This window comes from Phaenicophaeus curvirostris (genome assembly GCF_032191515.1).
Source record: "Phaenicophaeus curvirostris isolate KB17595 chromosome W unlocalized genomic scaffold, BPBGC_Pcur_1.0 scaffold_35, whole genome shotgun sequence".
In the NCBI taxonomy this organism is placed as follows: Eukaryota; Metazoa; Chordata; class Aves; order Cuculiformes; family Cuculidae; genus Phaenicophaeus; species Phaenicophaeus curvirostris.
This window is the reverse complement of record NW_027206664.1, coordinates 2,602,555-2,615,062: the sequence shown is the minus strand read 5'-3', so window position 1 is coordinate 2,615,062 and position 12,508 is coordinate 2,602,555. Positions and strand designations below refer to the sequence as shown.

The 12,508-nt window shown below is 47.4% G+C and overlaps 1 protein-coding gene across 3 annotated transcripts in view; it reads left to right on the top strand.

Annotated features, from left to right (window-relative positions):
* LOC138733825 (ubiquitin-associated protein 2-like) overlaps window positions 1-8,963 on the top strand; it is a 112,757-nt gene extending 103,794 nt beyond the window's left edge. For 2 of the 3 annotated variants that reach the window (XM_069881310.1, XM_069881312.1), the window contains 6 exons: window positions 1,332-1,546; window positions 2,913-3,012; window positions 3,096-3,203; window positions 4,662-4,729; window positions 6,549-6,737; window positions 8,771-8,963. In XM_069881310.1, coding sequence (XP_069737411.1) covers window positions 1,332-1,546; window positions 2,913-3,012; window positions 3,096-3,203; window positions 4,662-4,729; window positions 6,549-6,737; window positions 8,771-8,866 — 776 coding nt within the window. In that variant the 3' untranslated portion in view covers window positions 8,867-8,963. The remainder of the gene's footprint in view (window positions 1-1,331; window positions 1,547-2,912; window positions 3,013-3,095; window positions 3,204-4,661; window positions 4,730-6,548; window positions 6,738-8,770) is intronic. The other variant, XM_069881311.1, reaches the window with a different exon arrangement.
* Window positions 8,964-12,508: the final 3,545 nt, after the last annotated feature.

The following is a 12,508-nucleotide window of genomic DNA, read 5'->3' as shown; positions in this document are numbered from 1 at the left end:
GGGGGGGTGCAACCACCCAGAGTTACAGAAATGAATCCCCCAAAACAACCCAGGTCCCTCGGATCCGATCCAACATGCACACCATAAGGTAATGGCGGAGAGAGAGAGAGAAAGAGAGAGAAGGAAAGAAATTGCCACATCGAAGGCAGCAGATGATCTCAGGTCCAGGCTGGTCTGATCGAAGTGTGTGAGTGAGAGCGAGCATGGAGGTGAGAGCGAGACTGCCCCCCTGCTTCCTTGAGAGTCCTTTATAAGGCCAGCCCGATCCCATCAGCCTGTGTCTTTTTGGCGGCCCCGGAACTGAGCAGGTGGGGGGATAGCAGGGGCAGCAGCAACGGCTGCATCCCCTCCCCCCGCCAAAGCCAGCTCTGGGGCTTCACCCCAGCGAGGGAGAGCTGTGCCTGCTCCTACATTGCTCCCCCCGCTGAACCTCGGCACTACAGATAAGCTGGTGCCACAAGTGGGTAGTCCTCAGACAAAATGTTTAAGGCAAACAGATAAACATAGTCTGACTTTACAACAGCCTTTCCCTCATCCAGTAAGTGGGTCAATGATAATAATAGTATTAAGTGTTGTCATACTTCTTGGTAACTGAAATAAAGGAATACTAGTTGGGAATGAGATAGATGTATGAGATAGATGTGATTGATATATGCCATCTCCCTAAAAAACATGTGAACAGGCTGGTCTGTAGGCTGCCAGAAAATGCAAGCGTTCAGGAGTTACCTGCTTTGTAATCACATCTCTCAGGAGGCTGCTTTTGTGTTAATAACCAAATTTCCCTTCTTACTTCTTCAATAAGATGGCCTGTGATGCAAGCCTTGCTTTTCTGACCTTCAGCTACTGTCTCCAGAACTTTGGTGGTGTGAGGAACCGGACATCTAACTAGTCATGCTTGACAGATAAATAGACATTGACCAAAATATGCTCACTGCTGCCTCTAAATCCTAACTTGCTTTCAGCTAATCAGTTTAACTTCCAGGAGAGACACACTTTAACCCAATAATCATTTACTCTTCGGCTACTTACCATACTTCCGTTTTTAGCATGTTTTATTGCAATGATCTGATAGTAATGAATCTACTCAGACCATGTGAGATAGGTAAGTATTTTTATCTATTTTGTTGGTGGATTACCCATGGCAGAGAACTGTGCCATGAATAGGCAATGTCCCTGTGGCTGTCAGGATCAGCACTTCCCATGAGCAACTGCAGGCTTTCAAGTGTAGGATGTACTCTCTTGTGTAGCTGTCTACTTGTATTCAGAGGATTTGAATCCTCCACTTTTGGAGCAGCTTTGATAGCTTTTCTGATTGGTTCTTTCCTTTGCAGGTGACATTACAAAATTTGGCCGTGGGGATTCTGCCTCCCCAGCTCCTGCTACTACGCTTGCCCAGCCGCAGCAGAACCAGACACAGACTCACCATACAACTCAGCAGCCCTTCCTCAACCCAACCCTGCCCCCGGGGTACAGCTACACTGGGTTACCTTATTATGCTGGTGTGCCTGGTGTACCCAGTGCATTCCAGTATGGGCCGACTATGTTTGTAAGTGTGACAGCTTAAACTGTAACCCTCCCTTTGTGCCTCTCTGGTTTTGCTTTCTTCAGCCCAAACCTTCTACATCTTGGAATTACAAGATGGTTTGAGTTGGAAGGGACCTTCAAAGATCATCCAGTTCCAACTCCCTGCCATGGGCAGGGACACTTCCCACTAGATAGGTTGCTCAAAGCCCCATCCAACCTCACCTTGAACACTTCCAGGGATGGGGCTCCCACAACTTCTCTGGGCAACCTGTTCCAGTGTCTCACCATCCTTATCTTAAAGCATTTCTTCCTCATGTCCAATCTAAACCTACCCTCTTTCAGTTTAAAACTGTTGCCCTTTGTCCTATTGCTACAGGCCCTACTAAAAGGTCTGTCACCATCTTTCTTGGAAGTCCCCTTAAGGTATTGAAAGGCTGCAATAATGTCTCCCCAGAGCCTTCTCTTCTCCAGGCTGAACAACCTCAACTCTCAGCCTCTCTTCATACGGGAGGTACTCCAGCCCTCTGATCATTTTTGTGGCCCTCTTCTGGACCCACTCCAACAGGTCTTTCTCATGCTGGGTACCCCAAAGCTGGATGCAGTCCTCCAGGTGGGGTCTCAGAAGAACAGAGTATTGTCGTCTTTTGCAGTCTGCAAGGGATCTCCAAAAATGTGCAAGCATGAGAAAATAGCTGCAGTCCCTTCCCCAAGAAAACAGGAAATCTCAAGGCCAGCACTCATGTACTCCTGCACAGGTTACTGTAAATAGGCAGCTGCAGCTCATGGACTCAGTGTTCCTGGAAGCCCTTACCAGTCTCTGGAGAGTCAAGGGGAGACCCAAATCTGATTCAGTGAGCTGAGAGTGCCAAGGAAATCCTTTTGAAAATGGGGTCTCCTCCATCAAGTCCAGAGAGCAGCATTGGTAGCCTTGGAAGGAAGAAGGTTATTTGGGAACAGGTGATGCTCCAGGCAGAAGGGCAGATGAGTCTATTTTAAGGCCCTGTAGGACTGTTTTATGAAAGAGCCTCAGGCAGGAGTTGATTCCTGGAGAGAGAGCACTGTGGTTGCTCCTTCTTTAGTTTGTGAGTAAGAATTTGCTGTTTACAGTTAGTATATGAAAGAAATACACATCCTGTTCTGAGACAGGCTTGCACTGCAATCAGAAGGGAAACTAGCAGAAAACTTGAGGCTTGCACAAAGCCACTACAGCAAGCTACTTCTGGAAGCGTAAGTGCCATGTCCCATGCCATCCCAGTGCTCCGAACTCCAGATTAAATTTCCTGTGTGAGGTGGAAGTGCCTTCCCACTAGATAGATGGCAGAGGGAAGCTTGTGTTTTGCATGCTGTTCCCCAGTTAACAGCATCTTTTGTTCCCTTCCTTTGTCCAGGTACCTCCAGCATCTGCTAAACAGCATGGAGTCAACCTAAACACTGCCTCGACTCCTTTCCAGCAAGCGAGTGGCTATGGGCAGCATGGCTATGGAGCAGGTATGCTTACCACTGCACTTTTCATGTGAGCATCTGCAGAACTGCTTGCACACTGTAACATCTTGTCTTGTACACACCGGCAGGCTATGATGACTTAACGCAGGGAACGGCAGCTGGAGATTACAGCAAAGGAGGCTACAGTGGGTCATCTCAAGCACAAAACAAATCTGCTGGCACTGGGCCTGGGAAAGGTAACACATGAGACTTGAGCTTGCTCCTGAGTGGGATTTAGTAGGGCAAACTCCCAATATTGCCAGTGCTGTGCAGTCAACACAGCAGCCAACTCTAAACAGGGTCACGATCCAAGCTGTTTCTCCATCTCCTATATACAAAATGCTTTTTTTAATGGTCCAAGTGTTCCTTCTAAACCTCATGGCTGAACTTTGCACAAGGATTTGTGTAGCTGATGTGCAGCTTTGTCCACAGTTTTATGTGGGAGAAATGGTGAACCGTTTCCTCTGGCAAAGATTTATTTGCTGAAGAATAGTGGTCCTGCAGCAGTGCTGTGTTTTTAAAGCCTAAGCAGTCGAATGCTGCTGCTGAAATGGTCCTCTGCCAAATGATGACTAGGTTTTGAGTTTGTTGGTAGGCACCTGAGATAGCCATGTGTTAAGAGCAAGCAGGGCAGTTCACACGTCTTGGGTCTATTGTTTCAGTTGTTCATACACACTGTAACTCATTGCATTGTTTCATGCCTGGAAATGTTTCCTTTGTGACTAAAGGCAGAAGAATTTATACAGCTTATATGAAAGCTTTATTTTGCACATACTGGTTAGACCTGAGAAATGTATACTGACCTGCTTAGCGCTAACTAGTTCATCCTTAGGCTTGAGCAAATACCAAGCATTTGCTGTGCATTTGAAACACCAACTAGATTGTCTTCAGCCAAGAGCTGATCAACAGTTTCCTCTGTGGAGGAGCAATCCAAAAAGAAGTGATGCCCTAGGAAGGGCACAACCTTAAAGCAGTACACACCCTCTGAGTCAAATCCTCTGATTCTCTGGCCAAAGGAACTGCTGGTTTTATTCTGATCCAAATAAAATTATTAGAGCCAGTCTTTAAATAGACACTGAATAAGTGGCTGGTTTGAGAGTTGCTTCACTGGCAAGTGAGTGTTTCTGAGCCTGTTGTGTCACCATCTGGTTCAGCTGGAAGCCAGCCTGAATCAGTGATGTCACTTCTCTCAGGGCAGAGGAACATTGCAGGCCTCGCCCTACTGCAGGGCCTGAAAGGACAAGGGCTCAAATGTGTAGCAGGTGCTGAGTCTCGTCACTCAGCTCACTACTGGAAAGCTCTTGAATGCTGTAGTAGAGCCAAATCTTAAGGGAAAGATGGCTTTTTGTGAGCTTAAATGGGCAACCTGCTGCCTGGTGAAGGCATTTGAATCCAAGTAGTAACTTCTGGGTTGTGGATGTGGGTGAATTTATACCAGTGGGCTGGTTTCCTCCTTTGCAGTGTGAGCAAGGAACCAAGTCCTTTCTTCCGTTCCTGTGTGGCGTGCCATGGGTTTGAGAGCACAGAGAACCTTGCCGGGCTGGCCGGCAGCAGCAGCAGGACTTGTGGATGAAGGTGCATCCACTGAGGCCGCCGGAGGTGCCAGGAGCAAAGCATGGGGCTCATGCTTGAGTGGTGGCTTTTCTGTTTTCCAGGTGTTTCTGTGACCTCAAGTAACACAGGTGTGCCTGATATCAGTGGCTCAGTCTATAACAAGACTCAGGTGAGCATGACTGGATCCTCTTCCCTCATGGCCTCAGGCCATGCTGATGGCTTCTCTGTTGTTTCCAGGCCAGTCGGTCTCAGGGTCAGCAGGCTGTGGCATTTCTTAGGCTGGCTCTGTTTGCTGTCAGTCTCACCCTCTGTCTCACCACTTCTGCCGTGTCAGCTCCTGAGGGCAGCTGCTGGCATAGGCACAGCATTCCACACTGCTGCACACTGACCATGCTGCTCCATGTGTGCTGTGTTCTGGGTGCAAATGAAATGTGGTGGTGCTAATTTTTTTAGTCAAAATAGCCCTGAAAGTGGATGAGTTGAGAGGTTGTTTGCTTTTCACTAGAGAGACCAGTCAGTAGTGCCCACCCCTAACACTGAGGGTCTCTGTCCCATACTCTACTGTGGCTGTTGCTTGGCATGCAGCTTCCCAGGTAAAGCAGAAAGTGCTTTGACAAATTATGGTGTGCAGTGGGCTTATGTCCAGATCCTGTTTTCTCCTTCTTGCACCCGCAGCTGGGGGAATTGATGTCTGGCTATGATCCATGCTTACAGTTAGGAAGCCAGCTCTCAGCTACATGCTTTAGTGTTAGGGGTCAAGCTTTGGTCAGGGGGAGGAAAGTCTTATTGCAAGGTCTTCTTGCAGTTTTGTTGGGCCTCCCTGGGTAGGTCGAGTAATTCCAGGTTGAACTCCCACAATGTGTGAAAGACTGATTTCGTGCAGCTGCTACCATCGTATGTCCCACTGAGTAAGAAGTGTTCAGAGGGAAAAATGGAGCACAGTACCTGTGTGTCAGGGCCTACTCCTGAGACACCACCAGTGTTCAGGCCCCTTCTGACCTGCACAAAGAGAGAGGGTCATTTGATATCTGCACAGTAACTCAGAGACCAACAAGTATCTCAGGATAAAACCAAATGCAGCATTTATTTTGGACACAGCCAAAATAATAATCCAAATACTTGGGTGCACTCTGAGAGGCAACTTCCCAAAGTTGCAAAACCAAATCTCAATTTGGTCAGATTACAATCTGATACCTTGAACACAGCCAAGGTTGTGAAACATAACTTGGATCTGATCCAACACACCACAATGCCAGAAAGAAAAAGAAAACACAGTAAGATAAGTAAGAAAGAGAGAGAGGAAAAAAATGTAGGTAGCAGGGAGAAAAGGAAAAAGAGGATCATCACTCCAATGGGGCACGGCAGTTTCTCTGGAACAAGTGGTCCATCTGACAGCAGCTCCAGCAGCAATTCTTCAGGGACACATGGTCCGGTAGTTCTTCCCATCCAGTTCTATGGGGTGGTGGGTGCAGCCACGTGCCTTCTTGCAAGTTCTTTTATAAGGCAAGTCTGTGCACCATTAGCATGAGGGATGGTCTTTCTGTGCCTGTGCAGAAGCTCCTTTGGGAGAGTCTGGGGGCTCCAGGGCAGTCAGCCTGCTGCTGCACCTCCTCCCCATTCTGTAGCAGCCGCCCCAGGATGCTTAATCCTACACCTCCCCCTCCAATTGAACCCGGAGCCACAGACAAAGCCCTCAAGCTCCAGCAGACAGCCCTGCACTCAATGTAAATTACTTGATCTTTACACCGTGTAAATAAATATAAAATTAAATAAAATAAAATGTTAGAGGCATTAGTCCGGAATATGGGTGAGAACAGGAACTGAAACTCATCTGCTGAACTGCTCACAGGTATTCAGTGTGACTTGGCTTGCTTATGGGATTCGTGAAAGGTGCAGGTGACGTGTGTCTGGGCCACTCTTGTTCTTGTCTGGTCACCGTGGGGCTGCTCACACAGTCTCTGACACTGTCCCACTCACCTCCTGTGCAGACGTTTGACAAACAGGGATTCCATGCTGGCACACCACCTTTCAGCCTGCCTTCTGCTCTTGGATCCACTGGGCCCCTGAACCCTGGTGCTGCTCCAGGTTATGCTCCAGCCCCGTTTCTCCATATCCTGCCTACACATCAGCAGCCTCATTCCCAGATATTGCATCACCATCTTCAGCAAGATGGGCAGGTGAGTCAGCCCCTTCTGCCTCTGCAGCATGCCAGAGGGCAGATTGTGCCCATCCACATCCCAGCAGGGTCTTGAGGATTTTTGCTTCCTTCTGGTTTTTGCTTTGCTCGTTTGGAAAAAAGGACCTTGACAGGGACTGCAGACTGACAGACTCAATGCCATTGACCAGCTTGGGGAGGGAATCTCATGAAGTTCAGCAAGGGGAAGTGCAAAGTCCTGGCCCTGGGGAAGAACAACCCCACCAGTACATGCTGGAGGCCAAAGCAACTTGGCAGGAAAGGCTTGGGGGTCCCTGTGGACACCAAGTTGACTATGAGCCAGCAATGTGCCCTTGCCACAAAGAAGGTGATTCAAATAATGGAGTTTCCAAGCCCCCTTGCTTTCTAACACTCCTCATCGAAGTGGGAGGCTAGGTGTGGCTGGGAAAGGATTCCAAGATAATAACTCAGTAACAACTGAGTTATTATTAAGCAGGTATTCTCTTTATTTGCAGCGCTGGGTGCATGGGGGAATTGCTCCTCCAAAAACACGCACACTAAGCAAGAAAACCACACATCTTTTATGTTACAGATCTGTGCATATTCATTTAATCTCCCGAAACTGTATTACGTATTCATTCTTTTTCGAGAAATCATTAACATATCTCTATGCCTCGTTCACATGCGCGGTCGGTCTTTTGAGTGGTCATGAGGACCCCTCCTGGGTTCCAAAGATGAAGGCTAGAAGTCTTCCTCGTTGGTAAACTTTCAACCTTGAGGGGGGTGCAGCCCAAACTTTGAGAAAAACAGTTCTTTTCTACTATGGAGGCAGTGTGGATTCCAGGCTTCCTTATCTTATCTTGAGCAATGCCTGTTCCTTGCACAATGGGTCCCCCTTTAGATAAACATCTCTCAAAGCACATACCACTATAGGATATGCAAGCTTAGACAGTTGCTATAGATCAATACACAAGCTTAAACATTTGCCACTTATCAAAGGCTAATGGTACCCTGGGCCACACCTGGAGTCCTGTGTCCAGTTCTGGGCTCCCAGTACAAGAGAGACATGGACATAATGGAGAGAGTCCCAATGAAGGGCCACAAAGATGATGAAGGGACTGGAGCATCTCTCCTTTGAGGCAAGGCTGAGAGAGCTGGGACTGGTTAGCCTGGAGAAGAGAAGGTTCAGGGGGGAGCTCATCAATGTATATAAATACCCAAAGGGAGGGTGTAAAGAAGATGGAGCCAGGCTCTTGTCAGCAGTGCCCAGTGACAGGATTGAGGGGAAAACACAGGAGGTTCCCTTGGAGTATCAGGAAACACATTTATACTGGGAATGGTGACCAAGCACTGACACAGGTTGCCCAGGGAGGTTGTGGAGCCTCCATCCTTGGAGCTGTCTGGATATGGTCCTGAGCAACTGGCTCTAGGTGACCCTGCTTGAGCAGAGGGATTGAATAAAATACCTTGAGACATCCCTGCCAGCCTCAGCCAGCCTGTGATTTTGTGAAGAGGCCATCCTGATGTGGGGAGTGGAGTGATGGCCTGAGGTGTGAAGCCAAGGCAGGTGCTGCTGTCCCATGGCTGTGACAGGAGAGCAGGATGTGAGCGCTTTTACTGTAACTGGGGAAAAAATGAAGCATCCCCTTGCAGGTTGCATGTCAACTCTAATTTCTGATTTGGTTTCACCAGCCCATGCATTTCCTTTTCTCACTATAAACATTCCTGAAAAAACAATGTTCTGCCTTAGAGTCCAGAAATAGGAAATTATTTCTCTCTCTGAATGTGTGACATCCTTGGCTGGTGCACTGTCTCCTTTCACCCTGAGAGCGCTCCCTTTGTTGTCCCCAGTCCTGCTCCTCTCCTTCCTTGTGCTTGAACCTATCAGTGAGATGGTGCATCCCGGCTCTCCTGCTTGTTGTCCCTGTGGCTGTTTGTCCTGGACTGCAAGACACAGATGTTGCAGAGCAGAAACACATCTGTTTGGGGGGGGGGGGACGACACCGTTGCTATGTTGGTGGGTGCTGATGCCTGCTGATCCTTTCCAATTTCTAGGGTGGATCCAGCCAACGCAACCAGCCCAGCACCATGCAGCAGAAGTCTCAGGCTACGAAAACTGCCTATGGTACTTCTCCATACTGGACAAACTAAATCCGAAACTGGGGAGGAGGGAGAGAATGAAAGGAGAGGAGGAGAAAAAAAATACCCAAAATAGAAAAAGAAACAAAGCTGAAGCCCATTCCTGGAATTATTAAGAGAAGTAACTGGTCAGCCAAACATCTGTGCGAGGAGAACTGCAACCAGCCATCCTCTGTGTGACTCACCTGCTTCCTCTTTGAGTTGCTGGTGCATGTAATATATTTATGTATGTATTTGTAAATGTAATAGAGCCTAAATGTGGTTTTCTGCACCTTGCAGTCTGTTTTATTTTTTTTTGTAGGAAAAGTAATAATTCATTTCCCATCTGCACCAGGGCATCCTTATTTTTTTAAAAGCTCTATGGGCTTTATAACTGTCAAAGACAAACTGTGCCATTTTTTGGAGCTGAGTCCATTTGTTTAATGCAATGCTAAATTAAAGTAAATAAGGAGGCCTGCCCCTGTCAAGATGTGTCCTGTTGGTTTGATTTCTGCCACCAGCCCCCAATATAGCTGTTACTTTAAAGAGGGGAAGGAAAAAAATTGTTTTGTGGGCTTTCCGCTCTCTTGTTTTCCCTTCCTTCTTACTGTGGAAGATGAACTTTTGTGGGCAGTTTGGTCACTGTGGTCCTGAGCTGCAAGCCTCACCTTTTTATTTTTCATTTTTTTTTAATAATGATGATAATAATAATAATAAAGGCAGAGTTTTCTTTTTTTCTTTGTGGTTGGTTGGTTGTTTCTCTAGCAAGAGACTTTGGATGGCTCAGTGTGTCCTGGAACCTCCTTTGCATCATTTGAGGCAAAAGCAATGTAGCAGTTTCTTAAATAAAAGTATAAGCTGTGTCTTGTACCTCTTTTTGCCCTGAGCCACCCTGCCCAGGAAAGCCAAAGCTACTCGATGAAAATGTCACATGTCCCTCCCCACATTTTAAAAACAAAGGCCCTGGAGGCAACTCCCGGTCCTTCTTGTCCTACACCTGTATGATGAATGTTTTAGGAGTTTTATTTCTTTTTAGGTCTTCCTCCACCTAATAAAGACCTGACCATATAATTGGCGTTTGTCTGCATTTTCAAAGGTTCCAGGGTTTTACAGCTTGCCCCTTTCCATCTGTTCCTGCAACAAAGGCTGAGCTGGGAGGGTAAGAGGGTATGTCAGCCGGGGACACAGAGTACCGTGACAAAGGTGGGTGCACCTTAGTGTTGAGTTCCTGTGGGCTGCTAGGATAGGTAAGGAGGGAGCACAGCTGCAACACTACCTAGCCTTGCTTTGCCCATGAGGTCCATGGCCTCAACCAGGACAGTCAGTGGTGAGGGCTCCTGAGGGACAGCTGCTGGTCCAGGCTCACCATCACATCCTGGTCCTGTGCAGCAGAGATGAGTAAATAAATGTAAAGCTGTATGTGTCCACACAGCAGGTGAGGTGCTTTTTTTTGCACTTCCTAGTTCTGTTTCAAGAGCCCCATGGTTCTACTATAAGAAAGAAAAGTGGTTCTCAGAGTCACACTTTCACCAGCTCTCATGTCATATGAGACCCAGTTGGTTTGGAAGAAGTTAGTGTGTCACCCAGCCCTCCCCCTACCTCTGAGCAGCACAATAGGAACTGCACTGGCATTCTTCTGTCCCACTGCCATTGGCTTTGGGGTCTGAATGTCAAGGAGGGCAAAATGTTTCTGCAGGCTGGAGTCTGTCAGCTTGTACAAGGGCTGCACCAGCAGCTGCTCCCACAGGTCTCACAGCAATGGTAACTCATTTACCTGCAGTCAGAGCTGCTGCCACACAGGAACTGTGTTCTTTGAAAAACCAAACTTCTCCCAAAGTCATCTTCACACACACAATGGATTTCTACAAACAAGAAACTGCTTCCTTGTAGCTGTGTGTCAGGGTCCAGAAACAGTTGGAAGTAGCAAAAGGCAACACGTGAGCATTGGTGCCAGCATATAGCATCCCCCTGAGCCTTATGTTTGTTAAAGAGTAGCTGCAAGGGAGACTTCAGCCAGTGCTTCTTTGCTGTCCCCAGCTGCACAACTTTCATCCTCAGCAGTGGCTGTGGGCATGGAAGTGCTTCCACACCTGGAGGCAAGGGACTGTGTTGGCACCCTCTTCTCCAGCAGAAGGCAGCAAAGGCAACTCCAGCACCTTCCCAACTGCTCTGAGCAGCACAGCGCAGTCAGCCAGAGGCAGTCTCCTCCATTCTCTAGGCAAGACTAAACAGGATGTTTTCCCATTTTGCTATGCAGAAGAGCCCTGCTGGAACTGACAGCAGCAATGCCCTTTTTAACTCCCTGTGCCACAGTCTGATGGTAGAGCCATGGTTAATCAGCCATCAAGGAAAGGGGAGGAGGGGAAGAAGGGAACCTGCACAAGTGGCAGCCAAGTGAGCTGGAGTGTTTGTCCTGCCTTTGGTACTACAATTGCTGGATGAAGCAGCTACTGACAGCTCTTGATAGCCTAGTGCCATAGGAGCCAGACAGGACATGAGATACAAGCAAGCCTAATCCAAGCCAGCACCATCCATCTCAGCCCCATTCCCTAGTATGGATACTCCTCTAGGAAGGTAGCTCTGAAATGTCACCATTCCTCCAGCATGGCTGTGAAGCAGAAGCACTCAGGCCACAACCACAGTTAACTGAGCAGTTGTTATGCCATAAACTATGCCAACTGCCACTTGGCAGCCACTGATTTTACCTTGACTGCAGCAGGGCAAGCACCCTGAAGGCTCTGCAGTGATGACCTACATTACTCTGCCAGTCTTCTCCATGAGGTCAAAGCCTCCTGCCCCAGCAATCCAGCTGGTGGGGTGATGGCGGCAGCGGGGGGCTTGTCTGACTATTTCAGGCATGCCCAAGCCCTGCTGCAGTCATGTGAAACCATGAACCAACTTCCCACTGGTCTCCCTCTCCTGACTTAAGAAGACTAAATACCACAGCAAAGCCCATGACCTTTTGCCAAAGTACTTCTCTAAATCAGTTTGCTCTTTAGTCTTGGGTTCAGGCAGGCAGCTGTGAAAGAGTGGCTGTATTTTCCAATAATCTTCTAGATATTTATGTATAGGCATTGATACTGAAGCAGCACTGAAATTGTGAATAGCTGTTATTCAAAGCTTTAAGTAACCCATGCAAACAGACCAGCTCAATTAACAGGGAAGTAACATTTCACATTTTTATTAGTAGACAGATGTACAGAAAAGACAATTAAAGTACTGAAGGGGAAGACAGCACAAAAAAAATGTATCAGTTAAATCTTTCTGGTAAATTATACTGAAGAAAAGAAGGAAAACATTGGGATTTCAGCTAAGAAACCTACTAAGAAATCTAGTGTCCTGCTGGTTTCAGAATGGTTGAAAACTGCATTTGAAGGGGCTTGTACTTGCAAGTGTAAACACTAATATTGGCTGAGACAGGAGAAAAGGGTCAAGAAAAAAAATTGAATACACATAGCAGGTAAGCATTTTTCCACAATCTCTTAAAAAGTTTCAGAATTACCCTCATATTTCAGTTTGTATCTCAAGAAAAGGAAGCCTGCAAGTCAACAAGCAATGACATTGCATTGGACAGTGGGGAAGAGAAATTAGCCTGGTTGATAAAGGAGCTCTCAAAATAGGTTGTCTTTTGACTTTAAAAAAGAGGAACAGAAGATAACGCACCTTGCAACACCA